The sequence below is a fragment of the Podarcis vaucheri genome, assembly GCF_965113315.1.
Source record: "Podarcis vaucheri genome assembly, chromosome: 14".
Taxonomy (NCBI): domain Eukaryota; kingdom Metazoa; phylum Chordata; class Lepidosauria; order Squamata; family Lacertidae; genus Podarcis; species Podarcis vaucheri.
This window is the reverse complement of record NC_138752.1, coordinates 53,468,525-53,492,827: the sequence shown is the minus strand read 5'-3', so window position 1 is coordinate 53,492,827 and position 24,303 is coordinate 53,468,525. Positions and strand designations below refer to the sequence as shown.

At 45.1% G+C, this 24,303-nt stretch overlaps 1 protein-coding gene across 1 annotated transcript; it reads left to right on the top strand.

Annotated features, from left to right (window-relative positions):
• Positions 1–1,314: 1,314 nt before the first annotated feature.
• On the top strand, positions 1,315–19,893 carry LOC309519032 (cytochrome P450 3A12-like). The gene is made up of 13 exons (XM_082199789.1): positions 1,315–1,628; positions 3,321–3,414; positions 3,540–3,592; positions 4,832–4,931; positions 6,357–6,470; positions 6,933–7,021; positions 8,073–8,218; positions 10,787–10,914; positions 11,295–11,382; positions 12,727–12,887; positions 14,622–14,848; positions 16,277–16,439; positions 19,524–19,893. The coding sequence occupies exons 1-13, from the start codon at positions 1,558–1,560 to the stop codon at positions 19,620–19,622; spliced, it is 1,533 nt and encodes a 510-aa protein (XP_082055915.1). The 5' UTR covers positions 1,315–1,557; the 3' UTR covers positions 19,623–19,893.
• The last annotated feature ends 4,410 nt before the right edge of the window (positions 19,894–24,303 follow it).

The following is a 24,303-nucleotide window of genomic DNA, read 5'->3' as shown; positions in this document are numbered from 1 at the left end:
CTTCGTGTTGTTGTAGGCGAACTCGGCGAGCGGCAGGTAATCCACCCACGTCGCAGGCTGTTGATTGGCATAGCATCTCAGGTACTGCTGCATGATGGCATTGACCCTCTCCGCTTGCCCGTTGGTCTGCGGGTGTCTCGCTGCTTTCCCCCCTTGCTCTGACCGCTGGCGCTCCCTTCTGGGAATCCTCGGACTCACTGGACAGGCTCGGTGATCTCGGGTCGTCATCCCCACTCATCCTTCCTTCGTATTCCTCCCCCTCGCTCTCTGTCTCCTCCCTTCTCTGCGTCTCTGCTCCTGAACCCCTGACACATACGCTTCAGGTTACCGACTCCGCTAACCCATAAATAGTACCTTGGGTTAAGAAATTTACCTCGGGATGAGAACAGAAATTGTGCTCCAGCAGTGCAGCGGCAGTGGGAGGCCCCATTAGCTAAAGTGGTGCTTCAGGTTAAGAACAGTTTCAGGTTAAGTACGGACCTCCAGAACGAATTAAGTACTTAACTCGAGGTACCACTGTATACTAGATAGCACTGTAGTTCTTATTGCATAATATACATGATTGCATGGTTACATATCCTCATGACCACTGCTCCTTGTGCATTTTTCTAATGTATGGGGTATGTACCTTTTTCCTTCTTACTGTAGTTGTAGCATATGGATTGTAATGTGTGAAGTTTATATACCTTTCATGTACACAGGTCATTGTTTCATATTTGAATTCTTTTGTAGTCTTGCTGAAGAAGATTCCAGCGAAACAGTCAGATTATCTGGGATCACTGTCTACATTGTTATTCACTTACTACTTTGGCACCATGAACGCCTAAAAAGTTTTACCGCTCAGCCCACAGGATAGCATCTATTACTTTGCTTCAACCATAGACTTACTATACTTTCACGTACTTTCAAAGATTGACAGACGTGTGTTCATTTGTTTTCAAATATATTAGAGAATTTACAAGTGTACACATTTTGTTTTTGTTGTACTAAATCATGCAATAAGAACTACAGTGCTATCTAGTATACTGGTCTTTGTGTTGCTTGTGCTGTTTGTTGTGTTAAGTTTGCAACACAGGAGTTTGTTGTTCTGTATTAGCCAAGATATTCCTGGCAAGCGGCAGGAGTGAGGCCTAGGAGGGGGAGGAATGTACCACGAAATTGCAGGCTTTGGGGGCGACGGTGCTGGAATTGGACGCAGCAGAATTGGCCTCGTTTTTTGCACCCCTCCCTTTGCAAGCCCAGCTCTCTTCCCGGTTTTCACCAGAGACATTGCACAGGCAGATTGCGCCCTCTGAAGAGGTTGGCACGAAATGCTGTTATATAAGAAAGGACCCATGGCAACGTACCCTCTCCAGCCTTGCCCCATCCAGGACAAGGAATCCTCACCCCACCTCTTTTCATATCAAGCTTGGCCCAGAAATCACAGTGAAGACAAACAGATCGCCAACAATATTGTGAAATTATTTTCGCCCTTTGAGCTCCAGCACGGATCAAGCAGAAAGAGAATAGAAATCTTCTGTCAAAGCCAGAGGCAGAGAGACGCCAAGGGCTAAGAAGATGAATCTCCTTCCAAGCTTCTCCACTGAGACATGGTCCCTCCTCATTGTCCTTCTGGGCCTTTTCATGCTGTATGTATTACTCTCTTGGCTTCCTTCTCTTGGGCTGTTTTCTAATTGTGAAAAGGAGAAGGTGGAGTTTTAAGTCCATTGCTTTTCTGAAAGCCATAGGAGATGGCAGCTTCTGAACTGTAAGGATATTTATTTACCAAGCGAGCCTTCAGATTTAAGGAAGGTTTTCTCCACAATCCCTTTACCCAGGAAGGTCTTCCAGCAAATAGGTGTGACCTGACCAGTTTACAAAGGATTAAAGCAAAAACAAGCCTTAAAAAGAATAAACGCTAGACAACAGTTTGGGTTTTCTTTCTTTCTTCCAAAGTCATGTAACAGTTAAAAATCAGTTTGCATTACTCTCTCATCTTCCTCCTGTTGGGCTGTTTCCTGACTGTTAGAGGAGCACAGGGACATTTTAATCCATTGCTTCTTCCAAAAGCCACAGGAGATGGTAGAATGCAGAAGAGTATAAAATGCAAGGCAAGCTTTGGAAGGAAAAGTTCCATGCATTTTTCACTCTCTTTTGCAATGCAATCCTAAGCGAGTTTACTTAAAAGGGAGTTCCTTAAGCTTTGGCAGCAGTCCTAGATGCACTTCCCTGAGGCCAGGGTTGGCATGGGCTCAACGGGGCTTACTCCTGAGTAGACACAAGGTGTTTAATCTGCAATGTTCTATTATGTTTTTATATAAGCTGGAAGCCACCCAGAGTGGCTGGGGCAATCCTGTCAGATGGGCAGGGAACAAATAGTTGTTGTTGCTGCTGCTGCTGTTGTTGATATGAAACTGCCAGCACCGTTTCTGACCCCCAAATGAAATGGGTGGTGTGTGTGTGTGTGGTATGTCCAGGGAGCCTCCCGGGGGACCCAGTTGAGGAGGACTGCCTCAAACATGGAGCCAGCCCAAGGAAGGTTCCCAGAAGATGCCGAGGATTGAACCTGGGATCTTGTGGATGCTAAGCAGGCCAACTGACCACTGGGACCAGAAGGCGTCCCAGCTCAAACCACCTGCAATTGCATCCTTTGGCCAGCAGGCAAGAACAGCTGGAAAGCGTCAATGCACCTACTCTCCTTTTGAGCCCTGTCGTGCCACCCCCAAAAGCTTAGCTCTGTGTGCATGTGTATTTAGCAGGACTTGCTTTTGTTAGGCGTTCAGCCTACACTCAAGTAGGATCCTGGCAGAGACACATGCCCAACTGGCATGTTCCCTCCCTTCTGGTCTATCGTTCGGGAGCTTCAAAAGCTTTCTTCAGCCCAAACATCACAGCGACCAATGCCAACCGACACCGGCACACTTAGGGATCTGCAGAGTTTGCGCAGCTTGCGTGACAGACCTCAGCAACTCAGCATTTTGGCTAATCTACTTTATTTACATCTAAACACACACACGGAGCACTGCAACATGGCTCCTTCTCTCTCTAGCACCAGACAGCAAAGAGAAAAAGAACAAAGGACAATAGTTCCACTTCACGGAACACAGTAACACAAACATCCTGTCTCCGTCACTTCCCACTCTGCAATCCCATGACTGCAGACATGGAGCAGGAATTCCAACACCTTTATCAGGTACAAACAACCTGCCAGGTTTCCCCACGGAACCCTTAACAACTTTTTACGCTCTGCTGCTGTCAATGATCATCTGCCAGATTTGCATCTCTCTCTCTCTCTCTCTCTCTCTCTCTCTCTCTCTCTCTCCCCTTTCATTAAAAAACAGATATGGAATTTGGCCATACAGCCATTTTCGAAATCTGGGCATTCCAGGTCCGAGGCCATTGCCTTTCATCGGAACTCTCTTGTCGTATCGTAAGGTGAGTGTCTGGGGACATTTCTGCCCTGCTTAAGAGGTTCGCCAAGACCCTTGTCTGCTTCTCCCTCTGGGTCTCCTTCTGGCCCAGAAAGGCTGTTCTTAACTTTCTGAAATGTTTTTCCGCAGGGGTTTATGAACTTTGATACAGAGTGCTTTCAGAAATATGGGAGGAACTGGGGGTAAGTGACCTTTTATGACCAGCTTGTGTTTCTTTTCATTTCCCCCTCCAACAGAGTTTATATAAGTTTGAATGAAAATGCAGAGGTTAGTATCAAATATCCAATATCTTTCTATCAAGGATTTAAAAAACACACTAATCCAAATAAAAACACAAACTGAAAGGAAAAGAGAGAGAGAAGGGGGGGGGGGCCAAGGGAAAAAGAGAGAGAGAATTTCTGATTCTGACCAGCTTGTATTTCTCAGGGCATCCCAAACCCCATTGTTTGATCCCAAGGAGGAAATATTCTGAAACAGAAACCCTAATCTGCAACTGGATGTCTCTGGGATCTCAAAAGCTTGCAATAAAAAGTGAACATTCTGGTAGCCAGACTCTCCTGACTGCCCCACCTTTTTAGGGTTTCCTTTCTGTTACCCTCCAGCTCTTCAGTGCTCGATTGGAGCAAATGGCAATTGGGTTTTGTCCAGATTGCTGTTCATTCTGATTTAGAGTTGAAGAGTGGATCTTCCCTGGGAACGGAGTAGGGCAGGGGGAAAACTGCTCTGACTCATGTCTAGAGATAAAAGGTAAAGGTAAGGTAAAGGACCCCTGGGTGGTTAAGTCCAGTCAAATGGGCTTGCGGCGCTCATCTCCGCTTTCAGGCCAAGGGAGCTGGCGTTTGTCCACAGACAGCTTTCCGGGTCATATGGCCAGCATGACTAAACTGCTTCTGGCGCAACAGGACACCATGACAGAATCCAGAGTGCAGGGAAATGCTGTTTACCTTCATGCCACAGTGGTACCTATTTATCTACTTGCCCTGACATGCTTTTGAATTGCTAGGCTGGCAGGAGCAGGGACAGAGCAACGGGAGTTCATCCCACTGTGGGGATTCGAACCGCCAACCTTCTGATTGGCAAGCCCAAGAAGCTCAGTGGTTTAGACCACAGCGCCACCTGCATCCCTATCATGTCTAGAAAGCATGTCTCATGCAGGAAACCACCCAGAGTCCTGCTTTCTAGCCATGGGAAAAGCAGGAACAAGCCCTTAGTCAGCCTCCACTGATCAGGCACCGTTGAAATGTTTGGAACTACAGTTGCCATCAGTCCTTTTCAACATGGGGTGATGGGAGATGTAGTCCAACACATATGGAGGGCACCAGGGCAGGGAACGCAACCCATAGCTCAGGGCAACACACTTGGCTTTTCAAAATATAAAACTGGTAGGATGTGCCTTCTTCTCTTCCTTACTCTTCATCCAGGTTTTACGATGGCCGGCAGCCTATATTAGCCACGATGGATCCCATCATTATTAAAACTGTCCTCGTGAAAGAGTGCTACTCCACCTTCACCAACCGCCGGGTAAGGGCTCATGTCTTAAGCAATGCGACAGGAGAGCAGGAGAAGGGCGGGTTCTTCATGCCACTAAATTGGGAATGCTAAATTGGGAAGGACTGGGTTATGTCTTCTTCTTCAGCGATCCCTCGTAGCCGAGTAAGATTGTCTTCCATGAACACGGTCTTAACGGTGAGTCCGTAAGTGACTGTGGAGGCCAATTATGGATCCACATGTCCTTCCACAGTGGGGACAATGGTTTCCGGGTGGGAGTTAATGACGGTGAGGGTTTGCCAAGCGTGCCTTCCTCTTGGCACGTTTCTCTCTTGTGTCCTGAGTTCAAGTGTCTTCAAAGCCCCTGACACCTTTGGTAAAGGCTGTTCTCCAGCTGGAGCGCTTGCAGGCCAGTGTTTCCCAGTTTTCGGTGTTTATACTACATTTTTAAAGATTTGCCTTGAGAGAATCTTTAAAACTCTTCTGTTGACCACCAGCATTATGCTTTCCATTTTTAAGTTCGGAATAGAGTAGTTGCTTTGGAAGACAATAATCAGGTAATGTGGCAGGTAGATGAAGACATCTTCTAAAGTCAAGTGTGAACTTGGGGCTCATTCGCCCTTCATTCCTGTCATCTTTAGTATAACATGTCCTTAAACTTACAAGCAGCACAGGCATTTCAAAACGGGCCTTTTGTTTGAATAGGATTAGGATGACAACAACATTATCCATAATTCAGTTAAGACAGACTATTCGCAATTAAATTAGTGTGTTTATTATGCACACCTGGACTCAGAATTCAGCAGTGCTTGAAGTGGGATCAAACCCAAACTCTCCTGTCTTCTTTATCCTACTTCAAGTACTTCAGATTATAAAAGTACAAAGAGCGTCTCCAAGTGTATGTTTGTAGGGCCCAGCTTATTGTTTATGGTGTTTTAAATTGTTTTCATATTGTGTTTTAATGCCCTGAGACCTTAGAGCAGAAGGCGGGAAATAATTAAATAAACAAACAATAAACAAACAATAAATTTTATGCCCTGTTTCTAGGCACCGGTCCAGATTTTTGATGTCTGTGTCTGGATGTGTGTGTGTGTGTGTTGTCTTGGTGCTTTCCCTAGGAAAACCTATGTTCTACCAATGAATCAGAGCAAACAGCAATCCAGTTTGTTCTGACTCAGTGGCAAAATGTGGGTTTTCCCAGGGAAAGCGTCAGGATGAAACCAACGACAGCAATGCTTGAACATGGAGCTGGGAAGCCTTGACTTGGGCCTAGGAAGCATGGAGCAGAGGGAAGTGTGACCGAGTCCTTAGTCACCCAGTCACCACTGTACTCCATGTTCACTGAGTTCATGAGTCCCCGCTGGCTCTCACTGAAATCCCAGGTTTGGGATCTGTCATGGGTTCAAAAGCCGACTCATTGTTTTGAAACCACCTCACTGCTTTCTTGCTTCCCTCTAGAACGTAGGTTTAGGTGGGCTGTTTGAGTCTGCCATCACGATGGTGAAGGACGAACAATGGAAGAGGATTCGCACTGTGCTCTCTCCAACCTTCACCAGTGGAAAGCTAAAGGAGGTAAAGAAAAAGAAAAAGATACTGAGCCTTGAAGAACTCAAATATTCAACACTGGTCTGTAGGGTCCTTATAATTCCAGCACAATTCACAGAAGCTATTCAGTCCGAAACTGGAGCACATCATGTTCCAATTATGTTGTTAGCAAGAATGGGTTTAAATCAGCCCATTTCACATTGTCATGAAATGAGACGACTGGCATTTGTTTTGTTTTAAAGTGATGTTTCAGCATTGCACCATTTCTCCAGGTACTCAGTGCATCCTGCCAATATTGTATTTCCTTCCTCTCCGAATTTTCTGTTTGGAGCTGGGAGACTTTGCCTCAAACCACTTGGGTTGATCTTCTATAGAATTTGCCCCTCTTTTTCTCTTCATCCTTGAATGGAGACCTTTCTGCGACCCCACAGGCTTCTGTGCAGCTGCTTCCAGTTCCTTGAAAGATCTCCATCATTTCTTGTATTCCAGATGTTTCCCATCATCAAACACTATGGGGAGGTTCTGATCCGGAACGTTCAGAAGAAAGTGGAAAAGGATGAGCTTCTGGTTGCGAAGGAGTAAGTCACTTGCGGCCAGGGAAGGCTGCCGTCAAAAACAGAGCCCTCTTCTATCCTCCCGCGACAACGTGGGCTGTCTTGGGGGTAAATCCAGACCAGATTGGGTTAACAAAGTGAGCAGCCATTAGGTGGCAAAAGCACGTAAATTCATGCTAAAAGTATCCATTCAATAAGATGTTCATGGGACCAAAGCTATAAGAAAAAACTGCTCCCCCCCCCCTTATGGGGTACCCAAGAGCCCATACAGAGTCCTTATGTAGGTTCTCGATTGGTAGGAGAAAATAACAGAAGTCAACCAGAGAATATTGAGAAGCAAAGCAGCTAGTAAGCCTGATCTTTATTGATCTGTTGCAACAGGGTCACTCACCCCACGCAGGAGGGAGGAGGAACCCAGAACAATGGTGTACAAGCTCTTATATAGACTTTTGAACTTGCCACCCTGTAGCTCAAGACCCCTCCCAATACATCATACATACATCACAGAAAGAAGTGGTCCCCAGCAGAAATACATCACAGGGGGGTGGTCTACAGGAGAATCCTGTCTGGCAGGAAACCTGTTAATGGGTTTACTTGGAGAACCTGGCCATCCTTTTGTGATGATAAATACTTAATTCCTGAGTCCAGGTCACAGGCTCACCCTATTCATACCCAAATGTGCCCTAAGGCAGGATTTGTGAGCACAGAGACAATGGGGAGGCATCTCCTATTTGCATCCAAACTGCAGAGGAATATTTGAGGTCACTGAAAGAGTCAAAATGGCTTTAGGACTGTTTTCCTACATGTGGTTTATATATTTGTGTATGTCTTTGCCTGGTCCATTTATGAACATTTATTTTATATCTTAGACCTTATAATTCTCATAACACTAGACATCCTCCTTCCTTAGACATGAGGAATCTGGACTCTTTACTCTGGCAACACCATCAGGCATGCCTGCATTCCTGCAACTTCTGTTCTGATAAGCCTTCAGGCAGGGGTGGTCTCCTCCTTTAAATCGTTTGCTATTTAACACACCCGAGATCCTGATTTGGCTGCTCTGTTCCCTCCCCAGCGTCTTTGGGGCCTTCAGCATGGATGTGGTCACCAGCACTTCGTTTGGTGTGGACCTTGACTCTATGAACAACCCTGATGACCCTTTTGTCAAGGAGATCAAGAAACTCACCAAGTTTTCCTTTAATCTACATATACTTTTAGCATGTAAGTTGGCTACAGATTTCCTTTTTATATCAATTTCATTATGATACAATAAAAACCCAACTCCTAACTAGAATAACAACAACAAAGAAGAAGAAGAAGAAGAAGGAGGAGGAGGAGGAGGAGGAGGAGGAGGAGGAGGAGGAGGAGAAGGGAGAAGAAGAAGAAGAAGAAGAAAGGAGAGGAAAAGGACAGAAGGAGAGAAAGAGGAAAATAAGAAGAGAAATAAAGTAATATAAACAAGCACAAAGGTGTGTGCGTGCGTGTGTGTGTAATATATCTCCCTCTGTTATACCTTAATTTTCAATCCACATACAGAGAAGTGAATCCTCTTGGATCTCACTTGGGAGAACTTCCCTCATCCTCAGTCTCACGGCCTGAGAAAAGCCGCTCTGGCCTGCCTCTCTCACAGGTTCCTTTCTCTTCCTCTCCACCACCTCTCTGTATGTATTTTCATTTATCCTGAATTTAAATCTTCAGAGATCAAAAAATACATATGAATAATATTAACAGAGAGCTATCAAGAATTAAAGATCTTAAAAATTAAAAAAGAGGAAGAAAGAAGAAAAGAGGTACTTCTGCTTCTCTATCTACCAGCTATGCATATAACAATTATTCTAAGCATTTAGCGTATGCACTCCAGTTTCTAGCTGCAATTGATATCCAGCTTTCTCCTATTCGCTAGATGGTGTTTCCACAAACTTCCCTCCCAGGCCACCAGAATTCATCTTTCTGCCACTCAAAAAGTCCAATATAACTCTTCATTTATTGTTATCTTTGTGTGTCCCACATTAATCTTTCTCCAGTTCCTTGTGACATGTTCTCTTCAGGGGTTCCAACAAATCTTAGTAAATCCATATTTATTTGCCTGTTGCATTTACCTTAAATCATATTTGATCCCCGTGTTTCCTTCTTCCTCCTTTTCTTCCAGTCCTTTATCAGTCTAAACTCCAGTAGGTGAGTTGCTTTCTCTATTTGCATGTTTATTATTCCGCTCATCTCTTCTTTGAAAGCACGTTAAGCACGAGAGACCATGCTTTGAACCATCGTCAACTCTCCTTCTGACTTTGCAGCAGATTCCTTCATCAGAACCAGCCCTTCAGACAACTGCAAATCTGCCTCGCCAACATTTGCTGATTTTCCATATTTAAGCAAAGAGCGTTCATCTTCCACAGAACCTCCCTGTTTAATCAAAGATAGTTCCAATTCACTGCCCGCAGATTCCACAACTCCCATATCTGTAATCAGATCTCTCTGGTCATCCCATGAAGTTCAGTTTTTAGATCTGCTGGTTGTGGTTTAAGCAGCCCTTGCATGAAGCATCAATGAGCAGGGCCGTCTTACCCATAGGTGCTAGGGGTGCGGGGCACCCAGGTGCCGGGCTCTCAGGGGCACTGGGCCAAGAGTCTGGTGCCTGAGAATTGAGTCCGGGAAAGAGCGCGCCCGTTGGTTGGAGCTCATGGCAGGCTATTCTGCTGCGGGCGGCTCTGTGCCGCAAGTTTGGGGGCGACCGAGCCAGTGAGACGTTGTACTTGAAAGGCAACTGTCAACGATTGACATCGCTAGTAGGGTTACGAGAAGTTTTGTAAGGATAAAATTATCATTTATTATTAAGAGTAATTTATAATTTATTCATAAAAGGATTTGATTTAATAATAATAATTAAATATAACCAAATGCAGGATTAGAGAATAAGTTTGAAAGTCATCAGCCGAGGGGGAGGGAAGTCTCAAGCTTATATAGCCAAATGTCTTTTATTCTATTATACAACAGTGATTAAAAATTTGTCCAGTAGCACCTTAGAGACCAACTAAGTTTGTTCTGGGTATAAGCTTTTGTGTGCATGCACACTTTTAGCTTATACCCAGAACAAACATAGTTGGTCTCTAAGGTGCTACTGGACAATTATAATTTTTTAAAAAATTATTTCAACTGCGTCAGACCAACACGGCTACCTACCTGGATACAACAATGATGTTATGTTTGAAAAAAATGTAAAAACCAATAAAATTATATATATATAATTACACGGGAAGACACCCGAAGACACCAAAACCTGCATTCCTGTACCCGTGAAAATCTACGAAAGCAAATATATATATATATATATATATATATATATATATATATATGAAATAAAAAGTCAATTATATAAAATACATTTTAGGGCTTTGAATCAAGAGTCAAATAGTGGATCTGATTCCGATTGTCCCAGCTAAAAACCTTGCAACCTTTGCTGTCACCTGCTCATCTTGATCTGCCAAGAGAAAGGACGTGGTGTCAGTGGTTGGGCGGCAATAAAAGAGGGGTGGAAAACTCATTCCTCAAGTCTTTATAAAGAGTGCAGGCCAGAAGGGCATGTGCCACCAATTCGGTACTGCACATTATGATCTGTAACCCTGGGATTTACAATGTGTTTGGGCACTGACCATATGCTATTAAGGCTTACAAGCACTGACCCTCAGAGCAAATAAACCAAAGTTTACTCATGGATTTCTACAGAACTATGTCTGTCTGTCTGTCTGTCTGACGTTTTGCTTCCTGTTCACTGTGAATCTCTGTTTCTTGCAGTTGTGTTCCCGTTCGTGGTTTCTCTCCTCAACTTAATGAAAATCACTTTCTTCAACCCAGAAGCTATGAACTTCTTCGAGAGGTCATTTGCGAAAATAAAGGCGACACGGGAGAAAGAAGGCCAGGGGGTAAGCATTCAGACCGCACTGAATTTTGAGGGTGAAAAATTCACGCAAAATTTTCACACCAGAATGAACTTTCCTGGGGGGGGGGGACGGACGAAATTATTCACCCAAAGATCCCTCAAGACTCACCTATTCTGTACTGCTTCATTGCTATTTTCTACACAAAACAACCCAACGTTTTGACTCTTTTGCCCCCTCAGTATGTCCTATTCTGCCTAAGAACAGCGAGACCACCACACAGGCAATGTCCTTAGGGGCAAAGGCAGCCAACTCTCAAGGCTGCATTCAACCCTTTAAGAAACCTGGGGGAGCAAACCATCTCGGTCTGTGGGGGTCTTTCCTCAGCTTCCTTTCTCTGCTGTTTTATTTGTTTCTATGCTTAGGGCCGGGTGGATTTCCTGCAGCTGATGATCAACTCCCAGAAGTCCAACAGCGAGCACCAGAGCAACGGCTCGGATCCCTCCTATAAAGGTAATGCCACTCCTGGGAGTCAATTCAGTGTAACTTTGAGGTCTCTGAAACCGAAGGGCAACAAGCCCCAAAGATGTCAGTGAAGGTGCCAAGCAGATCTCACCGGGGAGGGCATTCCACAGATGGGGAGCCAGGACTGAAAAGGCCCTTTTGCGATTTAGGGATGAAGTTCTGATCCAGGTTGGCAGAATGTCCAAAGCAAACAAAGCCAAGAGGCTCAGTACATGGCGCTCATTCCTAGACTTCAGGGAATCAGTGTCCTCCCCCCGATTGGCAGTAGATAAGCAGAACAAAGGAAAAGGGGTCTTTTTACCAGTTAAAAACTTTAATGATCACAGCGAGAGAACAAATAATCCATTTCCTAGGGATGGCGGTGCTCCCAATTAAGGGTTCCACCCACTTCCTCCCTAATCACTACCATATTGTAAAACCAGATCTTGTAACCGCTGTGCTTTCTGTGCTTCCACCTTATCAGCTCTTCTTGACCTTGGCCTGAGCAGCTGAATGCCTTCCAGGGACAGTGAATCTGTTAACTCTCTCCTCCCCAGTGTTTCTTCTCCTAGCTGTTCCCCATCCAGTATTTCCCAGCTTCTGCCTTCTGAACTATGTCCCTCTGCAAACCGCTGTTCCAAATCTATACTGTCCTGCTCCTGGGAAGATTCAGGATCCTGATCAGGAGGAGGATCCCATCATTCCTCCTCAGTCCAGTCCTCCTCAGCATGGTCCCTGACATTACCAATGCAGATCATTTCCCCACCTAGTGTATGTGCTGTATTATTGGGGCTAATAAATAAATAAATAAATAATAATAATAATAATAATAATAATATTTATACCCTGCCCACCTGATAGGGCTTCACCAGCCACTCTGGGTGGCTTCAAACATAGTCTAAAAACACAACTAAGCGTCAAATATTTGAAACTTCCCAATACAGGGCTGCCTTTAGGGCTACCTTCGAAAGGTTGTTTAATTCTTTATCTCCTTGACATCTGATGGGAGGGTGTTCCAGAGGGTGGGTGCCACTACCAAGAAGGCCCTCTGCCTGGTTCCCTTCTTGCAGTGAGGGAACTGCCAGGAGGCCCTCAGAGCTGGACCTCAGTGTCCGGGCTGGATGATGGGGGTGGAGACGCTCCCTTAGGTATATAGGAGCGAGGCTGTTTAGGGTTTTAAAGGTTAGCACCAACACACTGAATTGTGCATGGAAACATACTGGGAGCCAGTTTAGATCTTTTAGGACTGGTGTTATATGGTCCTGGAAGTCACTCCTAGTCACCAGTCTAGCTGCCGCATTCTAGATTAGTTGTAGTTTCTGCTTCATCTTTCTGGCCTTTGTTTGTTTGCAGGCTTGACCGATGATGAAATCCTGGCCCAAGCCTTCACCTTTGTCTTTGGTGGATACGAAACCAACAGCAACTCTTTGGGCTATACGGCCTACCTCTTGGCCACTCACCCAGATGTCCAGCAGAAGCTTCAAGCCGAGATTGATACGATCCTGCCCAACAAGGTGAGAATGTGCAGGTTGCAAAGGTGAGTCTGGATTCAATGGAGAGGGTTTTGGGGGTATGGAATTGTAGAATTGTAGAGTTGGAAGGAACCCCCCGGTGCATCTAGTCCACCCCCTGCAATACAGGAAACTCAACTATAGCATCCCTGGCAGATGGCCATCCAACCTCTGCTTAAAAACCTCCAAGGAGAGAAAGTCCAAAACCTCCCATTGTTGAATAGCTCTTACTATCAGAAAGTTCTTCCAGATGTTGAGTAGGAATCTTTTTTCTTGTAACCTGATGTCAAGTATGGGAGTTCCCCTCTCCCTTTTGGTAACCCAGCAATCAGAATTAACGAGCATTTCTTAGATCTACAGTAGTACCTTGGTTCTCAAACTTAATCCGTTACGGAAGTCAGTTCCAAAACCAAAGCGTTCCAAAACCAAGGTGTGCTTTCCCATAGAGAGTAATGTAAAATGAATGAATTCATTCCAGACTTTTAAAAACAACCCCTAAAACATGTATTTTATTGTCTAATGAGACCATTGATCCATAAAATGAAAGCAATAATCAATGTGCTATACTATAAAATAAATACGACAGTATTGTAGATGATAAAAATAACCCCCCCCCTTGTCTATGCTGATGATAGTCATTGTTTGGATGGGGGGCTTTTATCCATTTCCACAGTTAAACAGTCAACCAACCAACCAACCAACCAACCAATCAGTAGCTGAGCTGGGTTCCACACAGTCACAAAAACAAATTAACCGAAAAAGCCTCAAAAACAAAAATGCAAAATAGACAGCAAAAACAAAAGCACCAAACTTAATCTGTTCCAGAAATCCATTTGACTTCCAAAATGTTCGAAAACTAAGGTGCAGCTTCTGATTGGTGCAGGCGCCCCGGAAACAATAGCCAGCAGCCGCATCGGATGTTCGGCTTCTGAAAAATGTTCGAAAACTGGAACACTTCCTTCCGGGTTTTCGGCGTTTGAGAACCAAGTCATTTGCGAACCAAGGTACCCTGTATAGTCCTTTTATTACAGCATTTTTTGTGCAAGCACAAACAGGCAACCCTCTGCAAAGATATCAGTTGCCTACTCTGACTCCTCCCCACTTCCACAGCATGAAGCACGCCAAAGGAATGTCTCTCTTCTGCTGCATCTCCTTTGTTCTCTGACACGCTCAGACCTCCGAGTTCAGGGGGAGGGAGGAGGTTCTCCCCTACTTCAAGTGATGTATCGCCCAGCTGCTCCCTCCCTTCTGGTTGCTTAGCTACTATTTCATAGCTGGGTAGCTCCTCTCTCAGCTGTGGAGCTTCTGTGTCTGCCTGTCTCTCTGCTTCTGGAAATGGCGGAAGTGGCAGGGGCAGGGATATTCTTCCTTTTCTTCTGTTAGGAGCTGATCTCCCTGCAATTGCATTCTCCAATCTTCCGATCCAGACCAGCCCCTGACACCTGAAGCCCTTGGTTTGAATTCTACCCTCCAGAGCAGGAGTATAGGAGATGGGTTTTGAGTTGTTTTTTTAAAGAAAGATCAGATGCATTAGCTTCCTTCCACCTGTGTTGAATATAACCCAAAGAGTTTTCCCCATTCATGGACAGAAATCTTAGACTAAGGCTACCGAGAGCTTTCCTTCTGAAGGTCTCTGCGTCTGGGCTCCCCTGCTTTCCCCAAGAACTGCAGAAAGATGGAGCCTGATTCCAGATCCCACCAAGTACGGCTAACCTTCCCCCTTGAATCCCCCCAAAGGCTCCTCTCACGTACGATGCCATCATGCAACTGGAGTATCTTGACATGGTCCTGAACGAAACGCAAAGGCTGTATCCTTTTGGAGGAAGGCTCGAAAGGCTCTGCAAGAAAGATGTCGAAATCAATGGCGTCACTATCCCAAAAGGCACATTGGTGATGATCCCACCCTACACGCTTCATCGGGACCCCGAATACTGGCCGGAACCTGAAGAGTTCAGACCTGAGAGGTAACAAAAAAAATGTGCTGGTGAAAAATAGGAAGCACATTCATGCCAATGCTGATTCACACCTGAATGGGAATAATAATAATAATAATAATAATAATAGAATGTCAGAATGATGTCAGAATGAAGCTAAGTGGTTTTAGCAGTAATGTTATAAAGGTGTAAGTAAAAATGGATTGTTAACAGGTGAAAATCCAAAGCTATAATATATTAAGTTAAAGGATTAAGACAAAAACAAAGAGGGAAAGGAATTGCTGAATTAACTAACAGAACTGGAATACAAAAAAGGGAGGTGTGAGGAGGTCAAGGAAGTAAAGAAATGAAATGTAAGGCATGGAAAGATTGATGTGTTTTTAAGTGTTTTCTATTTTTCTTCTGTATTTTGTATTTTTTTCCTTTTTCTTTCTTTTTTTCTTTCTTTCTCTTTTTATTTATGTAATTTTTTTTGGAAACTTTAATAAATATCATTTTTTTAAAAAAGTAAATAATAATAATAATAATAATAATAATAATAATAATAAGAAGAAGAAGAAGAAGAAGAAGAAGAAGAAGCCGGGCTCAGGACGGCTAACACCAGTAAAATTACAATAAAAAATAATAGTGGAAAAAAGCAATTTAAAATACAATTTAAAATGCAGCCTCATTTTAAAAGTAGCCGATAGATCAAGACCATAAGGGGAGGGAAACAGAAGGGTCAGACTGAGTCCAAACCAAAGGCCAGGCAGAACAGCTCTGTCTTGTAGGCCCTGCAGAAAGATGTCAGGTCCTGCAGGGCCCTGGTCTCTTGGGACAGAGCATTCCACCAAGTCAGGGCCAGTACTGAAAAGGCCCTGGCCCTAGCTGAGACCCATCTAACCACCTTGCGACTTGGGACCTCCAAAGTGTTGTCATTTGTGGACCTTAAGGTCCTCCGCGGGGCAGACCAGGAGAGGCGGTCCCGTAGGTACAAGGGTCCTAGGCTGCATAGGGCTTTCAAAGTCAAAGCCAGCACCTTAAACCTGACCCTGTACTCCACCAAAAGAGCCAGTGCAGTTGGTAAAACACTCGATGAATGTGATCCTGCGGCGAGGACCCCGTAAGGAGTCTCGCCACAGCATTCTGCACCCACTGGAGTTTTTGGGTCAGTCTCAAGGGCAGCCCCGTGTATAACAACAACAACAACAACAACAACAACAACAACAACAACATTTTTTTTAAAAAAATATTATTTATACCCCACCCATTTGGCTGGGTTTCCCCAGCCACTCTGGGTGGCTAACAACAGAATATTAAAATACAATAACCTATTAAACATTAAAAGCTTCCCTAAACAGGGCTGCCTTCAGATGTCGTCTAAAAGTCTGGTAGTTGTTTTTCTCTTTGACATCTGAGATCTGCCCTTTCCGGTCCCTTATCCAACCTCCATTTTTCTTGTCTTTGTGAATGCAACAGGTTCAGCAAAGAGAACAAGGACAAAATAGATCCCTACACGTACCTGCCCTTTGGAGCTGGTCCCCGGAACTGCCTGGGAATGCGCTTTGCTCTCGTCACGATGAAGGTGGCCATTGCAATCCTGATGCAGCATTTTTCCTTCAGGGTCTGCAAGGAAACGCCGGTGAGGAGGCTGGATGTCTGGCACACCTCTGTGTGTGCGTGGGAAGGGAGGGGGAGGTTTTCCTGATCCTGTCCTGATCTCCTCCATCTTCTGTTATGCAAGAGCCTTTTCCTTCAGAGAAGTGGGTGGTCATCAGGTAACAGGGACTACAGTGGATGCGCAGGTTGCGAACGTGATCTGTGTGGGAAGCATATTCACAACCCGCAGAACTGCATCTGCGCACGTGGGAGTCACAGTTTGGTGCTTCTGCACATGCTCAAAGCATGATCTAGCATTTCTGCGCACGCGCAAGCGCTGAAACCCAGAGGTTCTGGTACTTCTGAGTTCGGCGCAGTGCTCAACCCAAAACTGCACAACCCGAAGTGTCTGTAACCCGAGGTATGACTGTATAATGCAATTTGGGAAAAGGAGCAAGATTGTCTTCACCTTCGGCGACTGTAGGGGATCCTGCATTTAAGAAACTCTGCCACTTGTGTTTTCCTACCCCTATGCAGCGGTGGAACAAGCTGATTGGGCACCTGGGGTGACATGTGTGCCCCGCGCCCAGGGGCGGGGTCAGCCACCCGTGGGGTGGAGCCAGCCAGGGCACTCCACAGGGTCTCCAAGGAGTCTACCTGCCTCCTCCCACTCAGCCGCCCTATAGCTCAGGGGAAGGTAGCGCAAGGACCGTTTGGGGCAGCGCGGAGCCTGTGGGCACCCAAGCCAGCACGTCACTTGTGTGAGACACGTGGCTTGGGTGCGCTGCAGGCCTCGCAGTGAGTGCCGCCTGACATTTTGTCACCCCCCTCAGTGGTGACACCCAGGGTGACCCGCCCCCACCACACCCCCTTCCTCTGCCCCTGCCTCTATGCTGTAACCTGCAGCCTGTGCAAGTTTATCACTGGCTCTGTAATTAAACCCCAAATAATGACTGCTTTTAATCCTTCGCTGCTATGATGAATGCCTCTTACAACTTTTTCTTTTATTGGTGTATTACAATGCTCTGCTCTTTTTTTTAAAAAAATTATTTCTTTGGGCTAACAACAAAAACACAAATGCGTACCAGGCTGCTAGAATAAAAATAAAAGGCTGAGTATATCTTTAAACAGAGAATGAAATAAAACCCATTATTGTCATGGGTGGGATGAATCTTAAAGAGGAATAATATAATATTTATTGAATCAATTAAACCCATTTATAAGCTGATGGAGGCGACAGACCACATTTTTCTTTATTGACATAAGTAATGAAACCAAACCAAACCAAACCAAACCAAACCAAACCTGTGAATCTATCCTCTTCACATTGCCCCATGGAAATGTGTAGTTTGTTGGTCAACTTATCAAGCAAGTTTCCAAATATTGGAATAACAAAAAGAAACGTTGGCGCCATTTGTATGTCTCCAGAAATGAGCCACTGTGGCTCTAATATCTATTAAAAATGAAACTTTAAGTACAGTACATTAAGTACCGTATTTTTTGCCCTATAGGACGCACTTTTCCCCCTCCAAAAATGAAGGGGAAACGTGTGTGTGTCCTATGGGGCGAATGCAGGCTTTCGCTGAAGCCTGGAGAGCGAGGGGGGTCGGTGCGCACCGACCCCTCTCGCTCTCCAGGCTTCGCGCACCTCTCCACAAGCAGCGGGAGCCCAGCTGCATGAAACTGAGAGCACCATTGAAGGCCAGAGATCCAAATTAATGTGACAATAAAATGTTGGGCCACCGTACTAGGTTAATTTGAGCTTGGAACTTGTCACATCAAAAAGGTTGGGAACCCCTGGTGTAGTGGTTAGAGCGATGGACTAGGGCTTGGGTGACCTGGGAGAGCAGGGTTTGAATCCCCACTCAGCCACAAAAAATCACTGGGTGACATAAGAACATAAGATCCAGCTGCATCAGGCCAGTGGCCCATCTACTCCAGCGTCCTGTTCTCACAGTGGCCAAAGGGTTACCTGTGGGAAGCCAGCATGCAGGATTCGAACACAAGACCATTCTCCCCTCCTGTGGTTTCCATCAGCTGCTATTCAGAAGCACGGCTGCTTCCAACTGTGGAGATGGCGCAAAGCCACCATGGCTAGTGGACATCAGTAGCTCTCCGGCCATCAATTTGTTTTGTTGGTTGGCATCCGTCTGTCTCTGGAGACAATGGAGGAGTGTGCCTTGGGGGGGTGAAGTCAAACCACTGAAGAGTTGCAGCGCCTGCTGTGGCTGTAGAGACTGATACAGGAGAGACGTGCTGTATTGCAGTCAGGGCGGATGAAGGTGTCCGGTTAGACCGCTGCAGATGCACCAGGCCGTTTCCTTCCTTCCTTCCTTCCTTCCTTCCTTCCTTCCTTCCTTCCTTCCTTCCTTCCTTCCTCCCCACCCCCCACTTACTAAATTGCAGGTTATCTCCTGGTCCGGTTCAAAGGCGATCAAAGTCCCAGCAGGGGACGTCAGGACCGGGGGCAAGATGGCGGGGTGGGAGCAGGAACGGGGGTCCAGAAGCCAGGAGTCAGGAAGCCAAGGGTCCGAGGGTCAGGAAGCAGGGAGTCACGAAGTCAGGGGTCCGAGGATCAAGAAGCAGGGAGTCAAGAAGCTGAGGTTCAAGGATCAGGAAGCAAGAAGCCAAACACAGCAAGGCAGGAAGCATGTTGCTGTGGCAAAGAGCCGAAGGGAAATGCTGACCTTATATCCCTTCCCAGCTCTTGCCAACAGGTGCTGTGAGTTACCAATGGGCCTCACCTGTGAGGCCACGCCTTGCCCCTTAGGAAGGCCCCACTCCTGCAAAGTCCTATTGGTCACAGGGCCTGGCTCCTGCACGCACACCTGACACCTTCCGAGCGACCCTTATTTTCAGAAAGCTCTTCCTAACATTCCCTTCACACCATAAGACTGTGATCCTACAAATCAGGGATGGGTTCCTCTGGAGGACTCTCAGGTGCTGTTAGACCCCACTTCCCATGGTCCCTAACCATTAGCCATGGGACCCGGGGCTGAAGGGAATTAGAGCCCAACCACTTCTGGAACATAGCAGGACCCCCACCCTTGCTGTCAAGATTTGCTGGTGCTTAAGCTGGGTCTAATGGTTTCCTAAGCGCTCTCTTTCCCTTTTCATCCTGCTGCAGATTCCTCTGGAGATGAGCAATGAAGCCTTCTTAGTGCCAAAGAAACCAATAGTTCTGAAGCTGGTGCCACGAGGTGGTCCCCGGGAGAAGGGGGAGTGAAGCCTGGCCCCAGACCTTGGTAGAAGATGCAGAAGCCTCAGGTGTTGCTTTGAGAAGTTCCCCCGAAAAGAACTTCAGATAGTTCCAGAGAATTGGACCGATTCGCAAACTGAAACAGAGCTCTCTGAAAATTCGTGCATCTCTGAATTTGGCACTGCGGTTTTCCAGCCAAAAAATGCACACAAAATGGGAGTCATTAGTGCATCGCCAAAAATGTGTATCTTGGTGAAAGTAGCATTAAAAGATATGTTCCATTAAGGAAAAACCAAAATGCTTGCATTGTATTCAGGCTTGCCAAAATATTTGCACTGTGAAACATTCATACAAAAGTGTGTCTACTAGGAGAAAGGGGCACCAGAAATATGTACAAATGTTCATGCAAACCCCTCTGTGGAAATGGGGTAAAGCACACGTAAGAAAGTGGGAAACCTAAATTCTCAGATTTTTCCATCCCCTAACATTCCTTTATTTGCCTGATCTGTCGCTTCTATTGTTTCAAGGCTGTTTTGGAGATTTTTAAAAACAATATTATATATATATATTTGGTTGCAAGGCATCTTGAAAATTATTGTACTATAAAGTAGATTTAAAAAGCCCCCCTTTAAAACCAGATCATCAATGATGATTATTTGGAGCATGCCCAGCCTACAATTTTGTATCAGTCCGAGACCAGTTTACCAGTCTTGGCTTCCCCCATGGAATTCTGGGAACTGTAGTTTGGGGAGGGTGCTGAGGAGATTTCGTTAAGGGATCCATACAGAGCACATGCAACTTGAATTCCTCAGGGTTGCTTGGGAAGAAAGAATCACTATGGCATCAAATCATGACCACTGAATGACAGGAAACTCAATCGGTGCAGGCCAGGATTGCAAAAACTCCTTCCTAGAATTTACACACATCACAGTCCTGGGTAATGTGATTTATTTGGGTCCCTGTGACTCAGATGCATTCTTTCAAAACTTTGTGTGAGGAAATGCTCTTGCAGAAACAGGACCCATCCACCAGTGCAAACCCAATTTAAATACCACTCTGGAGAGAAATGAGACCTGCTGTGGTTTAGTAGATTAAACTTCCCTTGTTAAATACAGCTTCCCTTGGTTGTTAGAGTCACCTAACAGTATGTAAAACTGGGTCTGGAAACAGCTCAGAAGCAGTAGTTGCAGTTGGTGAAAGACCCGTGTAATGTGATCTGCCTTTGGCACAATATACACTACAGTACACTGACGCCTGGTATAGGGGGTGCTTGGGACTCCTGCCCCCTCAATATTTTGAATCGGGGGCCGTGTGAACAAACCCTAATTTCATGGCTACAAGAGCATGAACAACTGAGACCAGTTGGGTTGTAGCTGGCACATCAGTCTAAGATGGTACGAGCGTCTCTGTGCCGTGGAAGCAACCTGTGATTTTCTGTGACCTCCTTGTTGCACCATATAGCATGCTCCAGTAGCCTTTGGTTGCATGCACACATCCTCATTTGTAGCACCGAAATGTGGTTTTCCTCAATCTGGAATCACTCACGCTTAGCCTCAAAATGCTGCTTTCCATCTAGACCGGTTCTTAATCCTGGCTTCCATAAGGGTGTGAGTGTATACATTTGAAAACCCTTCTCTTGATGAAATAAACTGCAACCTTTTCCTTCCTGAGCACAACCAAGGTGAATGAAGAAGAAAGCTGTGATTGTGGTCTTGGCATAGAGACATCCACAATGTCATTGGATGTTAAGAATAGGTCAGCAATAAAATCTTCAAAAAATGCCCCCCCCCCACATTGTCCTTGCAAGCTGGCACCTCTGGCCCTAACAGCCCCCCCCCCGAAAAATTTCACCGCATGCTACTGGCAAGAAGGCACCTGAGACAAGACACCCTCTCTCCAATTTCACCTCTGTGACAAGCAAAACTCCCCTGGCCGCTTTTCACATCAAGCATAGCAAGCTTGTTCGGAGTCAGCCTGCCAGACATCAGAGCAAAGGTGAACAGATCGCAAAAGATATTGTGAAATTTTAATTTTTGTCCTTTGAGCTCCAGCCCTGAAAGAGAATAGAAATTCAAACAAACACAGTGGGAACAGGTTGTTATTGTTTTAAAAAGCCATGCGAGAGTTTTAATTCAGTTAAACAAAAAACAACCCCCCCCCCCAGAAATTACAATATTAGGTATATTCAGCCAGGGAAACCCAAAGTCATTATATAATAGGTTACTTATTAACGGCAGCAAGAATATTGATAGCCGGAGATTGAAAAGAAGCAAAAGGTACCAATGTACCAAAAACGGTATCACATAATTTGGGAGACGGCACTTTGTGAAAAATGGATGCAAACAATTTGTGAGGGCAACTAGCATTCTATTCACCCTGAAAGACTTTTATAGCAGACTAGTGGCTCTTTATTCTGCCCAAGAACAAAGACTCTGCAGGACAAAGTATACCTGTGACATTTCGTATTATGCGGCTGTGCTAACACTTCCCTTTATATTGACTGCAGCAGGGCTTTTTCCCAGGGGGAACTCCCAGGAACTCAGTTCCACCACCTCTCAGGTGGGTTCTGGCACCTGTCAGGTCGGCACCTAAGAGAAGGCTCCTGGTGAGTTCCATCATCTCTTTTTCTAGAAAAACAGCCCTGGTCAGCAGCAGCGATTGGACTCTTTCTGCTCCAGGGCTTATGAACTCTCCTGTTTTTATTTTGATCTCACCTTGCCAACAAAGGTCTGTATAGTTAAAGATTTGGTTTTCCCAGTAGTGATGTATGGAAGTGAGAGCTGGACCAGAAAGAAGGCTGATCGCCAAAGAATTGATGCTTTTGAATTATGGCGCTGGAGGAGACTCTTGAGAGTCCCATGGACTGCAAGAAGATCAAACCTATCCATTCTGAAGGAAATCAGCCCTGAGTGCTCACTGGAAGGACAGATCCTGAAGCTGAGGCTCCAAGACTTTGGCCACCTCATGAGAAGAGAAGACTCCCTGGAAAAGACCCTGATGTTGGGAAAGATGGAGGGCACAAGGAGAAGGGGACGACAGAGGACGAGATGGTTGGACAGTGTTCTCGAAGCTAACAGCATGAGTTTGACCAAACTGTGGGAAGCAGTGGAAGACAGGAGTGCCTGGCGTGTTCTGGTCCAGGGGGTCACGAAGAGTCGGACACAACTAAACGACTAAACAACAACAACAACATGCCTTCAGGTTGGGAGGGGAAGGTGAGATGCTGAGTTTGGCATTTTCATCTTTTCACATATAACAACAATACACACACATGCAAGAATAAAAATAATCATTTTTTAAAAAAAAAGTACAGCAAAAACACACAAACACAAGGGTGTTTGCTATAGATAAAGTTGTGGCAACTTTAATTGCAGAATAAGGCAGTGGGATTCTGGGCTGCCCCACTGGGCTGGGTCTTCTCCAGAGAGAAAGACTCCTGCATTAAATGATACACGTCGGGGAGAGAAGGACAGGCTAAAGTTCAGCAGTTATGAACACCTGAATGAGAGGATTTCAGCTGCACTTCTGTGTGCTCTTTGTCTTAAGACGTCACATGACTATGTTCATTGCAGATCACTGCAGATATCATCCATTATTTTATTTATTTATTGAGAAGTATTTGTATTCTGCATAATGAAAAAAGATATATCTCTCAAGCGGTGTACACAAAGCAATTAAATATGATTAATTCCTCCTCTCCATGCATTGAGGTCCTGATCAGTTTACGCAGTAAGCTTATGGTTCAGGGAACACGTGAAGAATCCTCTCATAGAGAACAGGTACCCTGGAGAGAAGGAGCAAGCGATTAAACCAGCTTAAATCTGTGGTGTAGATATATCATTGTTATTACATATTTATTGCATCCATATCACACCTTTTCCTCCAGGTTGATGCACCTGTGTTTTGGCGCCTCCTGCTAAAAAAAACCAAACCATTTTCTTCCTTACTCTTAATCCAGGATTTACGAGGACCGGCAACCTATATTAGCCATACTGGATTCGGCTATTACAAAAGCCGTCCTTGTGAAAAAGTGCTACACCACTTTGGCTTGCTGGCGCAGGAATGACAGAGAGGGAGCCAGTTTGACCTCTCTCAGGAGGGGATCCCATAATCTGGGAGCAGCCACAGAAAAGGCTCTCCATGAACCCACAAATTTTTTTTTATTCATTTTTCTTTTTCATTCATTACATACATCTCAAATTCTTAACATTTACTATGCCTTCTTCCCTCCCTCCCCCCTCCAGGGCTTCCCCCAACTTCCGCTTCTGGTTTGTTTCTCTTTTCACCCACTTTGCTATCTCCTAACAGAAAAAGTTATTAATAACATAACATCAAGCCTAAAAACATGAAAATAAAAGGTAAACACACCATAATATTTCACTATCTTCTAAACATTTTCTAGTACTAATAATGTGAATGTTTATTTAAATCCTGCCATCAAGTCTATTGATTTTCTTTGTTCTACAAATATAATATAAATGGTTCCCATTCTTTTTTCAAAGTCGCTGTAGTCTTTTTTTCTTAATCTATCTGCCATTTTTGCCAGTTCTGCATAGTTCATCAGCTTCTCTTGCCATTGTTCTTTGGTTGGTATTTCTCCAGTCTTCCAGTTTTGTGCAATCAACATTCTTGCTGCTGTAGTGGCATACATAAATAAAGTCCTCATTTCTTTTGGTATGTCTTGGCCTAAAATACCTAGCAAAAAGGC